The sequence below is a fragment of the Lupinus angustifolius genome, chromosome LG20 (assembly GCF_001865875.1).
Source record: "Lupinus angustifolius cultivar Tanjil chromosome LG20, LupAngTanjil_v1.0, whole genome shotgun sequence".
Classification (NCBI taxonomy): Eukaryota; Viridiplantae; Streptophyta; class Magnoliopsida; order Fabales; family Fabaceae; genus Lupinus; species Lupinus angustifolius.
Genome location: NC_032028.1, coordinates 1,237,982 through 1,251,251, shown reverse-complemented (window position 1 = coordinate 1,251,251; position 13,270 = coordinate 1,237,982). Strand labels below are relative to the sequence as shown.

At 33.2% G+C, this 13,270-nt stretch overlaps 1 protein-coding gene across 1 annotated transcript; it reads left to right on the top strand.

Annotated features, from left to right (window-relative positions):
* Positions 4,488-12,710, top strand: LOC109336324. Its single transcript, XM_019572850.1, is given in 11 exon segments — positions 4,488-4,628; positions 4,748-7,029; positions 7,548-7,689; positions 7,781-7,863; positions 8,319-8,554; positions 9,367-9,453; positions 9,925-10,024; positions 10,780-10,993; positions 11,091-11,792; positions 12,024-12,283; positions 12,286-12,710. Coding segments are annotated over 10 exon segments (3,996 nt in total). The 5' UTR covers positions 4,488-4,628; positions 4,748-4,887; the 3' UTR covers positions 12,316-12,710.

Here is a 13,270-nt window from a genome sequence, read left to right as displayed (position 1 = left end):
TCCCGAACTCATCGTAAGTAGTATAATTCAATTTAAAATTGAAAGTTGTATCATATATATAGTGTTTTCAATTTATAATTTTATTTTACATATTATTGGCTCTTCAAACATAAAAAAAAATACAAGAGAAAATAAGAATACTAGATGAAAATGAAACAAAAATGATACCATAATTTTCCTTAGTACATTTATTATTTTCGTGTTTTTTATCGGGTTCGGGTTACCCGAAACTCAATAGATTCGGAGATGGCATCTTTATTTTAAACTCTACTGAGTTCGGGTTCGGATTTTGAATTTCAAATTTAAGTATGTACAAACCTAATTCCTATTCGACCGGTTGTCATTCCTGACCAAAAAGCAGTATAGAGAGATCAGAATAAAAAAGGCTTAGCTTAGAGTCATATTTGCAAGACCTGGTACTATCAAGAATTAAAGATACATCCTTGCAAGATTATAAGAATGCTTATAATTGTTTTAATGATAAGAAATAGTATACCCCAAAAAATCATTTCAATTGGGTTGGGCTTTATTTTTTATATATTTTAGTGGTTGGGTTTTTCTTTAAGCCTTTTTGAAAGTGTGACAACTGACAAGCCCAAATGAAGTACTTGTTTTCTTTTCATATAAATACTTAATCAATTCTATCGGCAAAAATAATTACAAAATTATACTTACATTGGTATAAGGACTACACTGGTATAAGGACTAGCTTGTTACCATTCATCAAGCTATATCACATTATTGCACATAATCTAGTTTTCTTGCTTTTCGCCATTATTGGATTGGTTATTCATTCAAAACTCAAACTTTGTTTACTTTCTTTGATTGATATCATCATATGCATAGATGATAGGACTTCAAGATAATAAGTAAACATAAAAAATTCAAGGTTTGATATCTACATTGTTTATTGTAAACAATTACATTACTTTGAAGAATATAACATACATTTAAATTGACCAATGTAGTTGAACCTTGAACAAAATCCGACAAAATGCATGAAGAGTGAACATCAAATAGATATAGAATATTAAAAAAAACCATTGGCAGAACATCAGATACAATTTATATGTAAGCACTAAATAGTAAAATTTAAAGTGAGAAATGTCTACTTTCCTTAGCCTATTAGATTTTTTCCCTCCTAATAAGAGAATGGAGATCTCCTGTACTCATTGGTGTCTCCAATGATGTACCAAGCCAATCAAAATGTGTCAATTAATTGAGAAAAGAAAATATAAAAAACATAAATTAATATTTGATATTATTTTGAGAAAAACTATTAATTAAGGACATGGAGACAAGATTTTTTAGGGACAGAGGATCTTTGTCTCTAATTTCAAGGAAGTATGTGATAAATACATACTAACAATAGGGCAAGTTTTTCTTGCATGATTGCACGGAAAAGGGAATATCTTAAATCACACAATAAATGGTGCTATTATCTTCTCCAACCATTTAAACTTCTCTCAAATTTTCCTCTCACCTCACCTACCTTTAATAAAAGTTGTTGTTCTTCACCTAATGGGGTGGCTTCACTCCCTTCTCTGCCCATTGAAGAAGCTTTGGGGTCATCTCCACTTAGGCCAAAGCAAACGTAAATTTGCATTCTAACTTTTATTATTATGCATTTCACATCATATGTCTTCTTTTGTTCTAAAATATGAGTTATTTTTACCTTCAATTTGCTATTATGGTATTATTTGGATTGAGAATATCTTTTTCCTACTTAGGTTTCATTAATTTTCAATACACATTCTATGTTGAATTGTTCATCAAGAGAGTATAGTTTCATTCATAGCATAACTCTATAGAAAATAATGCATATATAACGGTTTTATGTTATTGTGCAATAGGTAGAGGGGTGTACATATTATACAAAGATGTAAAGTCATGCCCTTGTGAAGATGTGCATATACTCTGGTCCATACTAATTGATTCACGAGATGCCTCTACTTCTTTGCCAACAGAATGAGTGAATGATTTTGAGTCTGTTGTCTAATTTATCTTTCAATTAAGTACCAGAGAGAAAATATTGATATAGTTTCCCTTTATGTACGTTCACAAATTTGTGATTTTTCACTTGTACTTTCATATTATGTTTATGCCTTTATGGAGAAGGTTTGGTTGTATTATTGTTACATCATTCACTACTTTATCCAATGTATAGTTCATTGTGTAATATGTAAAGTAAGCCTTATAATGATAATAACTGTACAAATGTGACTAATAATTGCATTAAATCATGTATATTTGATTATTTTCCACAAATGCCGACGTGATTATCACTGGCAGAGGAAATGAGGATCTGGAATGTGATGACTAGTGAGCTTATAATTTGAGGAATAAGGATGCTCTTTATTAATAGAGCATGTACAGTAGTTATTAACTTTGATGTGATGATCCTATTTATAAATGGAATCCAACAACACAAAAATATTATGCTATAATAATATGGTAAAACACTTTTATTTATTAAATATAATGATATATGGTATTTCTGTTCTTAAAAAAACTGTTAGTAAAATTAACAAAGTAGTGGAGATGATTCTGAATTTTCTAATATTGTGATGATATTACATATTGAATAGTAATATAAAAAATTAAAGTGGAAAATACTAATCAAAACTAAGTGCTTGTGTATTAACTTTTTTTGAACATGCAATCCAGAGTAATTAAGTGGGTATTGTTGCTTTAATTTTTATTTAGTTGTGACAATGATATAAAGTTTACTATATTTATTGGTGTTATACAAAGATTAAATGTCAAAATTTTGATTAGTACTAGTAACATTTACAGAGATAATGATGCATAACAAAAGAAACAGAATATAATATTTATATGTTTAGTGAAAATATTTATATATAATTAATACATTATTTATTTTTTATTTTCAGTAATTTTTTATTGATTTAATAATAATTAAATATGAACGATAAATGATACATTAATAATATATAAAATTCACATATTATTAGTGAATATTTTTTTTTGTAAATGAAATAATCCTTAAATCACATAATAAAGGATGCTACTTTGGATTAAAAAATGTGCTAAACCAAAAAAGTAAGTATTGCTTGCTCTACATTCCACCATAGAGTGTTTAAAGAAAAATTCAAAGTGATTCAATATCTTAGTATTTTTGATAAAAATAGTTTGACAATTGATGGTTTGCTTTATAAGATATAAAAAATAGTTTTTTTATTCTGAATATAATTATAATATTATTGTAATATTAAATAATTTATAGTCAGACCGTTGATGACGAGGATTAAAGAAAATGTGTAACTATTAGATATTCATACTTTATGTGCCGCAAACTTTTCAATAAAATTGATCTTCTAAAGACTACATGAAACTTTAAAACTAAAGTCTGAATAAAATAATATCATTTGTGAATTTTAAAATTTGAAGAGTCTTAATCATATCGTATCTATTATCATGTTAATTAATTGAATACAAAGTAAAACTAGAAATGTAATAAATTCATTATATGCTTTATAACAATAAAGATAAATATACTAATAAAATAAACAAATAAAGGTATTTGACTAAATATATTATGGTTGTGGCCTAGAGTGGTCACACTTACTACACTTGCTCAAGGTATGTGACTATCCCAAATTACCAATTGTATCTCAAATATTTTCATATTTCTTACTCCCTTCATATTACAAAAATATTTTTACTTTGATATAATAATGGTAGAATATTTTTATAGTAGAGTGATAATTAAATTTGAAAGAGAAGTAGATGGACTTTGATGATGTTTCAAAAGCAGGTTAATTTTGAATTGTTGACATAACTGGTGATAAGTTTTAGACAATTACTACCTTTTATCTATGTGAATTAGTTAAAATGATTTCTAAATAAGAACTGTGTGTTAGTAAAGGATTCACTTTTTTTATTAAACACAATTTCGGTTTAACCAATAACATCACTTAAAATTATGTGAAGAAATCACTAAACATCACTTAAAATTACCAAAGAGTTTTCTATATTATAAATATTTTTTTACTATTATTAATTATACATATTGAATGGACATTAATTCTTAAAAATGGAATAAAATATAATATGTCTATTCTGTATAAATTTATGTAACAATTGATTTAACATGTATATACTGACAGTGTAAATGTTTTTTACACTGTTAGTCAATCATCTACCATTGATTTATTAACTAACATTGACTCTGAAACAAAAGTAATACAAATCAGTGGATGATGTGCTGACAGTGTAAAAAACTTTACATTATCAATGCACAAATCTTAAACTCAACAATATTATATAAATAATACACATTAAAATTATACATTAACAAACATACGAATAACATGACTTAAAACTATAGATGAACATAATCACAATTCACACATGTGGAGATCTGATACTTATTAATATTCTTCCAAATAAAAGAAAAAAGATCCCAATAAAATATAGAAAAGCGGTAAACTGAAAATTTCAATCATGAATCCCCTCCCAAATTATATTTGTATTATGTCCCCAAACCCATTTTCTTTGTCTCTCTCTATATATCTGTTTCTCGCTCTAAAACCTCAAATTCCGAAGTAACATCGAAACGCCATGACTCTTATAACCTTTACGGAACTAACTGATTCGTTGCATAGGTTTCTTCCCACATTGGTATGTTACTATCCTTTCTCGCATTTCATTTCTGATCCGATCATTCTCTTTCAGTTTCTTATGATTCTTAACTTAATCCTTTGTTTGTTTTTTTATTGCACAGGGAATTCCTTGTTGACTTGTTTTGAACTATAATTGTAAGGTTTCTTTTTATCGATTTGGATTAAATAAGTGTTTTATGCGTTTGGTGTTGCTTTTGTCACTTTAGTCTTTAGTCTTTTAGTACTTAGGGTTTTGTTAGAAATGAGGGAGGGTTTGAGATCTCGTGCTCGGTTAGGGAATGATTCCGGTGCTGGAGGAGTTGTTGAAAGGGGCGGAGTGGAAAAGAAGAGTTTTGATTTCAATGTTGAGGGTTCTCCTCTGCCACAACAAGAGGAGGGGTTGAACTTAACGACTGAGAAGGAGGAGGAGGTTGGATGTGCGGTGAAAAAAGAATGTGGTTTTGATTTGAACGAAAGTCCGAGTGGGAATGCTGATTTAGCTAATGATGCTGAGAAGGGTTGTAGTAGTGGTAGAGGTGGGAGCAGCGTTAGAGAAGCTGATGCTGAGTCAGAGGTGAGTAAAAAAGAAGTGAGTGATAAGGGTTGTTGTAGTGGCGGGGGTAGCAGCGATAAAGAAGATGTTGAGACATGCAAGAGTAAAAAAGGAGTTTCAAATGATAGTGTGTTGGTTGGTGGTCGAGTATTGCGCTCTAGGTCAAAGAGGGGAGACGATACGGAATCTTGTAATGGAGATAACAGCAGTGCCCTTCCTGGGAAAAGTAATAAAAGTGGTCGACCTGAGAAGATAGAAGTTAAGAAGGAATATGGTGAAGCTGATGAAATTGTTAGTGACTGTCATGACAATGAAAAGGTTAGGCAGAAACAGAAAGGGGGCGAGAGTAATTTGAAAAGGAAGCGTGGTAGGCCTCCCAAAATAGAGCCGAGAGATGAAGATCAATTTGTTGTTCAGTTGTCGCCACGTAAGCGTGGGAGACCTCCCATAATAAGGCCGAATGAGCAAGGCCAAGCAGGTGATCAATTGATACGTAAGCGTGGGAGACCACCCATAATAAGGCCAAATGAGCAAGGCCAATCAGGTGATCAATTTATACGTAAGCGTGGAAGACCTCCCAAAGCTGGCCTACAAGACCACCTCCCAGAAATGGCACATAATAGAAAAGGAAAGGTGGGCTTTCAAAATGGTAAAAAAGGTTTAACTGCCAAAGATAGTGCAAATGTGAATGCAGTTCCTGATATGCACTCAGGGAGAGCTGCTGAGAAAGATTTAGAAAAGAATAGATTTTCTGCAGTCAAGAATAATAAATTTGTGAAGGTTTTGAAAACTGAAAACAATGGAATAGCCTCACCGGTGACATCAAATACAGTGAAACCACCTGTTGGTGATAAAAGTGTAAGTAACAAAGATAGACAGCTGGTGAGGGAACAAATAATGGAGCGTCTCTCAGCTGCAGGCTGGACAGTTGATTATCGACAAAGGAATGGAAGAGAGTATCGTGATGCAGTGTATGTTAGTCTTGATGGAAAGACACACTGGTCAATCACCTTGGCTTACAATAGACTTAAGAACCATTATGAAGCTGGTGATGGTGAAGGTAAGGTATATGGACCAGGTTTCAAATTTACTCCAATACCAGAAGAGGATTACAAAATATTGACTAAGGTAATCAGCAAGGAAAGAATTGATAAAAATAAACCAAGGCCAAAGGGGGGAAAGAGTGGAAAGACAGTTGATGGAGTCAATAGAAAAGTGAAAAAAGAGAAACTGGGTTCTGGTGCAGGCAAGGGAAAAATTAAAAGGAAACGGCCACCTCATGAAGCAGGCAATGCGACATCAAGCAGAATGTCAGTCATGGTCAGGGATCATAAGCGACACAAAATGCAAAACAAGAAGCGATGTGCTCCATTGGTTCGCAATGCAGAGGAGGAGATAGATTCAGAAACTGATGGCTATGTACCTTACAATGGAAAGCGAACTGTGCTTGCCTGGATGATCGATTTGGGAACGATTGTGCAAAACCAGAAGGTTCATTATATGCATAATAGAAGGGAGCTTGTGCCAATGGAGGGTAGGATAACAGGAGATGGCATTCGTTGTGGTTGCTGTAATGAAATAGTAACAATTTCAGACTTTGAAGCTCATGCAGGAAGCAAACTTTCTGAACCACTTAAAAATATATATACGGAGGGAGGAACTTCTCTCTTACAATGCTTGCTAGATTCATGGTTTAAACAAGATGAGTTTGAACGTAAAGGTTTTCATTTTGTTGATACCGTGGGTGAAGATCCAAATGACGATACATGTGGTGTCTGTGGAGATGGTGGAGACCTGATCTGTTGTGATGGTTGCCCATCGACATTCCACCAAAGCTGCTTGGATATAAAAGTATGTATCTTGATGCATTAACATGAGAATTTTATAATTAATCTTAATATAGGTCTTTTGTTGTTTCACATTGTTCTGAACTATCATGTCTCTTTTCATTCATTTTCATTGTCCCATTACAGAGACTCAATTTTCTGTGAAACTTTGTGCAGTTTTTGTTGACTCTTATCATCATCTTTCCTTTTGCTTTTAGGTTATCTTTTCAATTTTTCTGTCGAAGGCTACTTGATATGCTTGTTCCCACAGTTATTAACACATTGTGTTTGGGAATTATGGCATGCACTAACATAGAAAGCCCTAAATATTAACTTCTGATAAGTGATAACAATAAGTCCATTGTTGGAAAACTTGTGATGGCGTAGACTTCTGAATTTCTGGATCATTTCACGTGTGAAGTAATGGGGAGATCTTATTGTTATGTCTATACTGTAATAGTTTCTATATGTATCCATGTTATAGCTGCATATGGAAAATAGTGTAAATTAATGTTTGTACTGGTATCTATTTTTTGGTTGCAGAAGTTCCCATCTGGTGACTGGCACTGCATTTATTGTTGTTGCAAATTTTGTGGGTTCGCTGGAGAAAGTTCAAACCAAAGGGACAGCAACAATGATTTTACTTTGTCTACATTACTGACATGCCATTCATGCCAGGAAAAATGTATTTCCTTTGCGTACATATATTCTTTGTTAATTAAATACTCAATTCTCAAGCAGAGTCACTTTATTTCCCGACTTTCTATGTTTTGCAGATCATAGATCTTGCATTGAGGCAAATGGTGCCAATACTGATGATTCCAGAGATCCCATTTTTTGTGGAAACAAATGTGATCAAGTATGATCTATTTATTCACGTTCCTAAATCTTGATCACTTTAGGAATTTTAGCTGGCCTGATTTGATTGTTTGGTACTAAGTTATTAGTGGTAACTTGAGTTATATTAAATGTTTGACTTGCAATAGTAGACAAAGTTTTAATGGTTTGGTCAATTATCAGCTATTGATTTTTAACACTAGTAGACTTGCCAACAAATGTGCACTGTGCATCAGCTGATAATTATATTTTCCTCATTACTGTCATATGCAATAATTAAAATTTATGCTTTAATTAAGAATACTATATCACAATGAAATAATTAAAATATATTCTTGGATGTTTCTTTAATTTTACTCGCTTTCTAGTCCACATTAAAAGGCACTCTCACTGATGATATTGCTCAATCTGTAGACATTTTCCTCCTTGCTAGTCGCCATAATCAAACTAATATATTTTGTTGTTTTGCCCTTCCAGTTATCTGAGAATCTCAAAATGCTTCTTGGGGTTAAACATGAAATTGGAGATGGACTTTCTTGGTCTTTTATTCGACGGTCAGATGTTGGTTTTGACGCTTCTGAGATAAAACATGAGATGGTTGAATGTAATTCCAAGCTGGCTGTTACATTAACAATTATGGATGAGTGCTTCATGCCATATATTGATCATAGAAGTGGGACAAATCTGATCCACAGTATTCTATATAATTGTGGGTAAGATCACCTGACCTCTTTCTTATAAACCATTGTACCCACTTTTCACGAGATGGACTAAATGTTGAGTTGCACTGATATTTTGTTATTGACAATAATTGTTTTTAATTTCGTCCTTAAATATGTTGACATATGAAGGAGCAGTATATATAATTAAAAAGGATCTTGCCCTTTGTTTTGTAGTTGAGATATATTTGAAGTACATAGTGACCTATGAAGCACCGACACTTCAATAACCTTCACGTATCCGTGTCTGACACGTATCCGATACTGATACCCTCTGATACTTCATCGATGTGTATCCATAGCATATCGAATTTATATTGTTGAAAAATAAATAATTTATAAATCCGATACTTTATGGATACTCTCCGATACTCTTAAAATATTTTCTGATACTTCATAGACACCCAAAATACCATACAATAGCATTTTAAAAGAGAGAAAGACATAACAAAATCAGTTAAGTAGAAGAGAAAAATATAATATGCAATCTACCAAGTAGACTTGTAGAATGAGAATAAAACAAAACACGCTATTGCATAGAGAATGAATAGGAAATGCATATACATAATATTGATCATTGATTAAATGGGATTGATCATCATATGACATTATGAATTTCATTTAGTATTAGTAATGTCTACAAAATATGTTCCTTATTTGGAATTCATAACAATAATTATATGTTTATTATGTTCGTATCCGATACTCGTATCAGTATCGGTGCTTCATAGAAAGTGACAACTTGTGATGTGCAATACTCGCAGATTAAAATTCAAATATATTTATCTTCTTATTTTCTCTGTCAGATCAAACTTCAAACGACTGAACTACAGTGGATTTGTTACTGCAATTCTAGAGAGAGGTGATGAAGTCATCTCTGCAGCAACTATAAGGTAAATCTTCAATTAAATCTTAGATTTGGCTATGAATGCTTTTATGTAGTTTATAAGCTGTCCATAATTAGTACATGTGCAGAGTGAAAGACTGGGTATGGATTTCAATATTTTTTGCGGGAAGAACAATAATTATTTAATTTCCTTTAGTATTTGACCGCAAATGGTTATGTTTAATGTCAGTAGTACGTGTTTGAGTTACCATCAGTTTGTTGTATTTGGGTCTGTTCTATCTCACATAACCTCCATAATGTGAGACCAATATCCTATTGGTAGGATATTACCTGATTTGCTGCTTAGAAATATACCCTTTTGTGAAGTTAACTTATTCATCTGTTCATAATCATTGATTCTGTCCTTCCTTTGTCCTATATCTAAGACACATTATCCACCATATACTTTGTAAAGTTCCTTTTTTGTTTATGGAAGAGTGAGATTTTGATTACTTGAATTTTTTAATTTGTCAAATAGGATCCATGGGAACAAACTAGCAGAGATGCCATTTATTGGGACCCGTTACATGTATAGGCGACAAGGAATGTGCCGCCGACTTCTAAATGCGATTGAATGTGTAAGTTCAGGAATGTTATAGTTGTCTCTTCACTTCTAGTTGGATAAACTTTGACTAATCTTTGGTCCTTACATGAGTCATACTCATACAGAACTATTTTCAAAGTTTTAGGTTTTTGTTCTTTGGAAGTATGTACAGAACTATTCTAGAAGTTTTAGGTTTCCGTTCTTTGAAATTATGTATTGTTTGCCTTTTATTTCTCCCCCTGGGTATTGTTGGTTCTGTCGCATTTTGCAAAAGTAAATGATTGTTGATCTGTGCCATAGTACCTCAAGGGTGGGATACCATTTTAGCTAGTTGCAGAAACATTGGACATTTAACTTAATTAATACCTAGAGTTTAGTTCAACAAGGGTACTCATATTGATATTTTTACTTTTGTTTCTAGGAAGTGAGGAAAACGAAAGTAGATTTTGTAAGTGCTATTCATTTTCATGTTCTTACAGGTATAGTGCTTTTGATAGCACTGAATCATAAAAATAAAGGACTATAATTTATTCAACAATTACTTTCATCTTCTCATATTATTTGACAGTCAAGAAAAGTTTTAGCTAAGGGCCCAGATTAGATGATTAATCTTATCACCCGACAGAATCATTTTGCAATTTGATGCATTATATGTTGGTAATTTTTAACTTGTACTTCTGTAGAGTCATCTTCTTTGTTCTTGATTTTTTATTCATTTTATCTGGTAGTCTTTGGACCTTTTTGTTTTGCTAACTTCAAAACTTATCTTTCTTCAACTATTATTACCAGGCACTCAGCTCTTTAAATGTTGATTTATTGGTCATACCAGCTATCTCAGAACTCAGAGAAACATGGACGTCTGTTTTTGGGTTTGAGCCACTTGACTTGACAAGCAAGAATTTAATAAATAACATGAATCTTGTGGTATTCCCTCATGTAGATATGTTACAGAAAAAGATACCCAAGCATAAAGTAGCTGGTGAGAATTTGATTCCAATAGAAGGTACACTTTCCAAGACACTTGGCAGGTCATTTTATGCTATACTTTATCTTTCCTTGAAAATTTGAAGTTAATATTTGCATATTGCAATTTGTTGCAGTTTCTAATCTTCAGGAGAGTCATACAATACACGAGGTAGCAAATAGATGTGATGGGGTGGGCTCATCTGGATCTGACTTGATCAGTTCTGCTGGGATCCCTCCCTCTAATGCATGTCAGATAAATGAATCTTATTTTCAGCCTCCTAAGGGATCATTGAATGACGCACCTGTCATCACTAGCAACACTATACATCATAATAAATCTCCAGATGTCACATGTCAATTTGTATGTCAGGCTGTTGATGAAAATATGGCGGTGGAAGCTGCAAATGTCCGTGATTGTGCCAGATTGGACCATGATCAGAAGTTAATAGATTTGGATAGCCAGTTGAACAAATGCTGTGTTACTTACGAGGAAAAGCAATGTCTTGGTTTGTCCCATATTAGCACTGAAGCTGCTGAAGGACATGAACTGAAAAGCAAAACTGACTGTGTTCAGCCATACTTCAAAGGATCAGATGTACAAGCTGAAGCTGTTAATGGTTGTGCTGCTTATTGTAGACCCGACACCAACAGTGATTGCGCCGCTGGTGAAGCAGTTCTCACAACAAATGTAAAAAATAACATTACTGAAGATTTGCTTGTGGCTAATTGTGAAAAAGGTTCCAGTATGGTTAGTGTGCTGAATGGGAATGAAGCAGAAATATGTTCAGTCAAAGCACCCAATCCTGGAGTTTGCCAATCCATAGTGGCATCTTCAGGTTTTCGTGAGAACACTGCTTCTTATTGTAGACCCAACACCAACAGTGATTGTGCCGCCGGTGAAGCAGTCCTCACAACAAACGTAAAAAATAACATTGCCGAAGATTTGCCTGTGGCTAATTGTGAAAAAGGTTCCAGTATGGTTAGTGTGCTGAATTGGAATGAAGCAGAAATATGTTCAGTCAAAGCACCCAATCCTGGAGTTTGCCAATCCATAGTGGCATCTTCAGGTTTTCGTGAGAACACTGCTGATGGTGTCAATGAGAGAAGTGAAGCACCAAGTGTAGTTGAGGTCAATTTCCTTCCTGCTGATAAAGGCATATTTGTGGATACTAAACCTGACATTGCAGGGTCTTCAGAGTTAGCTGAGCCTGATCTGCAGCTCGATCAAACTACACGGAGTAACCCTCCATCATTGTGTACCCCAAACACTGCTGGCGTGAGTCCTCGTTGGGCATCGTCTGGCAGTACTTCATGTGCTAGTACTGAGGCAATATAGTTCTGTCAAACCAAGCCAGTTGATTTATGTGTTCCATTTGTAGTTTTATAAGTGGGTTACCTGTTGAGGGTATCCATTGATATAGGGATATCTAGCAATGTGTTTTAATAGGTCATAGATTTCATAAACCATTGGTCTTGTACTTAAGGAGGTGAGGTGCACCTACTTATTTGATGAGGGAAGAGTGCCATAAGGGTCGTTTTGTTTCTTGTTCCCCATAGTTATTAATCATTGTGATGTAAATGGAGTACAACAATGCTTGTGTTATAAAGAGCCTTTATTTTAGGTGCTAGAGATTGACACAATTGAAGGAACATGGACCTCGTTGGTAACAAATGAGCACCTCCTAAAAAAACCATAATGAGTAGTCTTTATCTTGCTAGAAGAAATATAATCCAGTCATTACACTCTTGTAGCAGTTTCTTGTGACGTGATATAGTGCTTCCTAATTTATAGTAAAAAATAATTACTAGTCCTTATCATGCTAAAAGAGATTGCATAATGTTTTCCATGCAATTCTTTGTATCACCATCACTCCATCAATATAACCTTTATTATAATCATATTATTACATACCTCTAATGTGAGGGGTTTGTACCACAAGCTTTGTTAAAAAAATATAATTCATTGCTTTCTAATTTCATAATGCTCATTTGGATGAACAATGTATAATCAATAAATCACCCCCTCGTGTTGTAAAACACCAATGTTTCGTATTTTATATTACACGTATGAAATCAAGATTGAGATATGGCTGTGTACAGACAAATTTTTAAATCCTAGCATTTGTCTTCATTTAGAAGTCGATCAGATACATTCATAAAAACAACAAAAGCACATAAACCACTGGAATAAGTATCTGCTTCTCGAAATAAACCGGGGATTTTTTTTTTTTTGCCACACTATTTTCATAAGTTTGTATTAAAATATACATTTCTTTTTGCTTTACTGCTACTCATGGTTTCTTTGGAAATACAA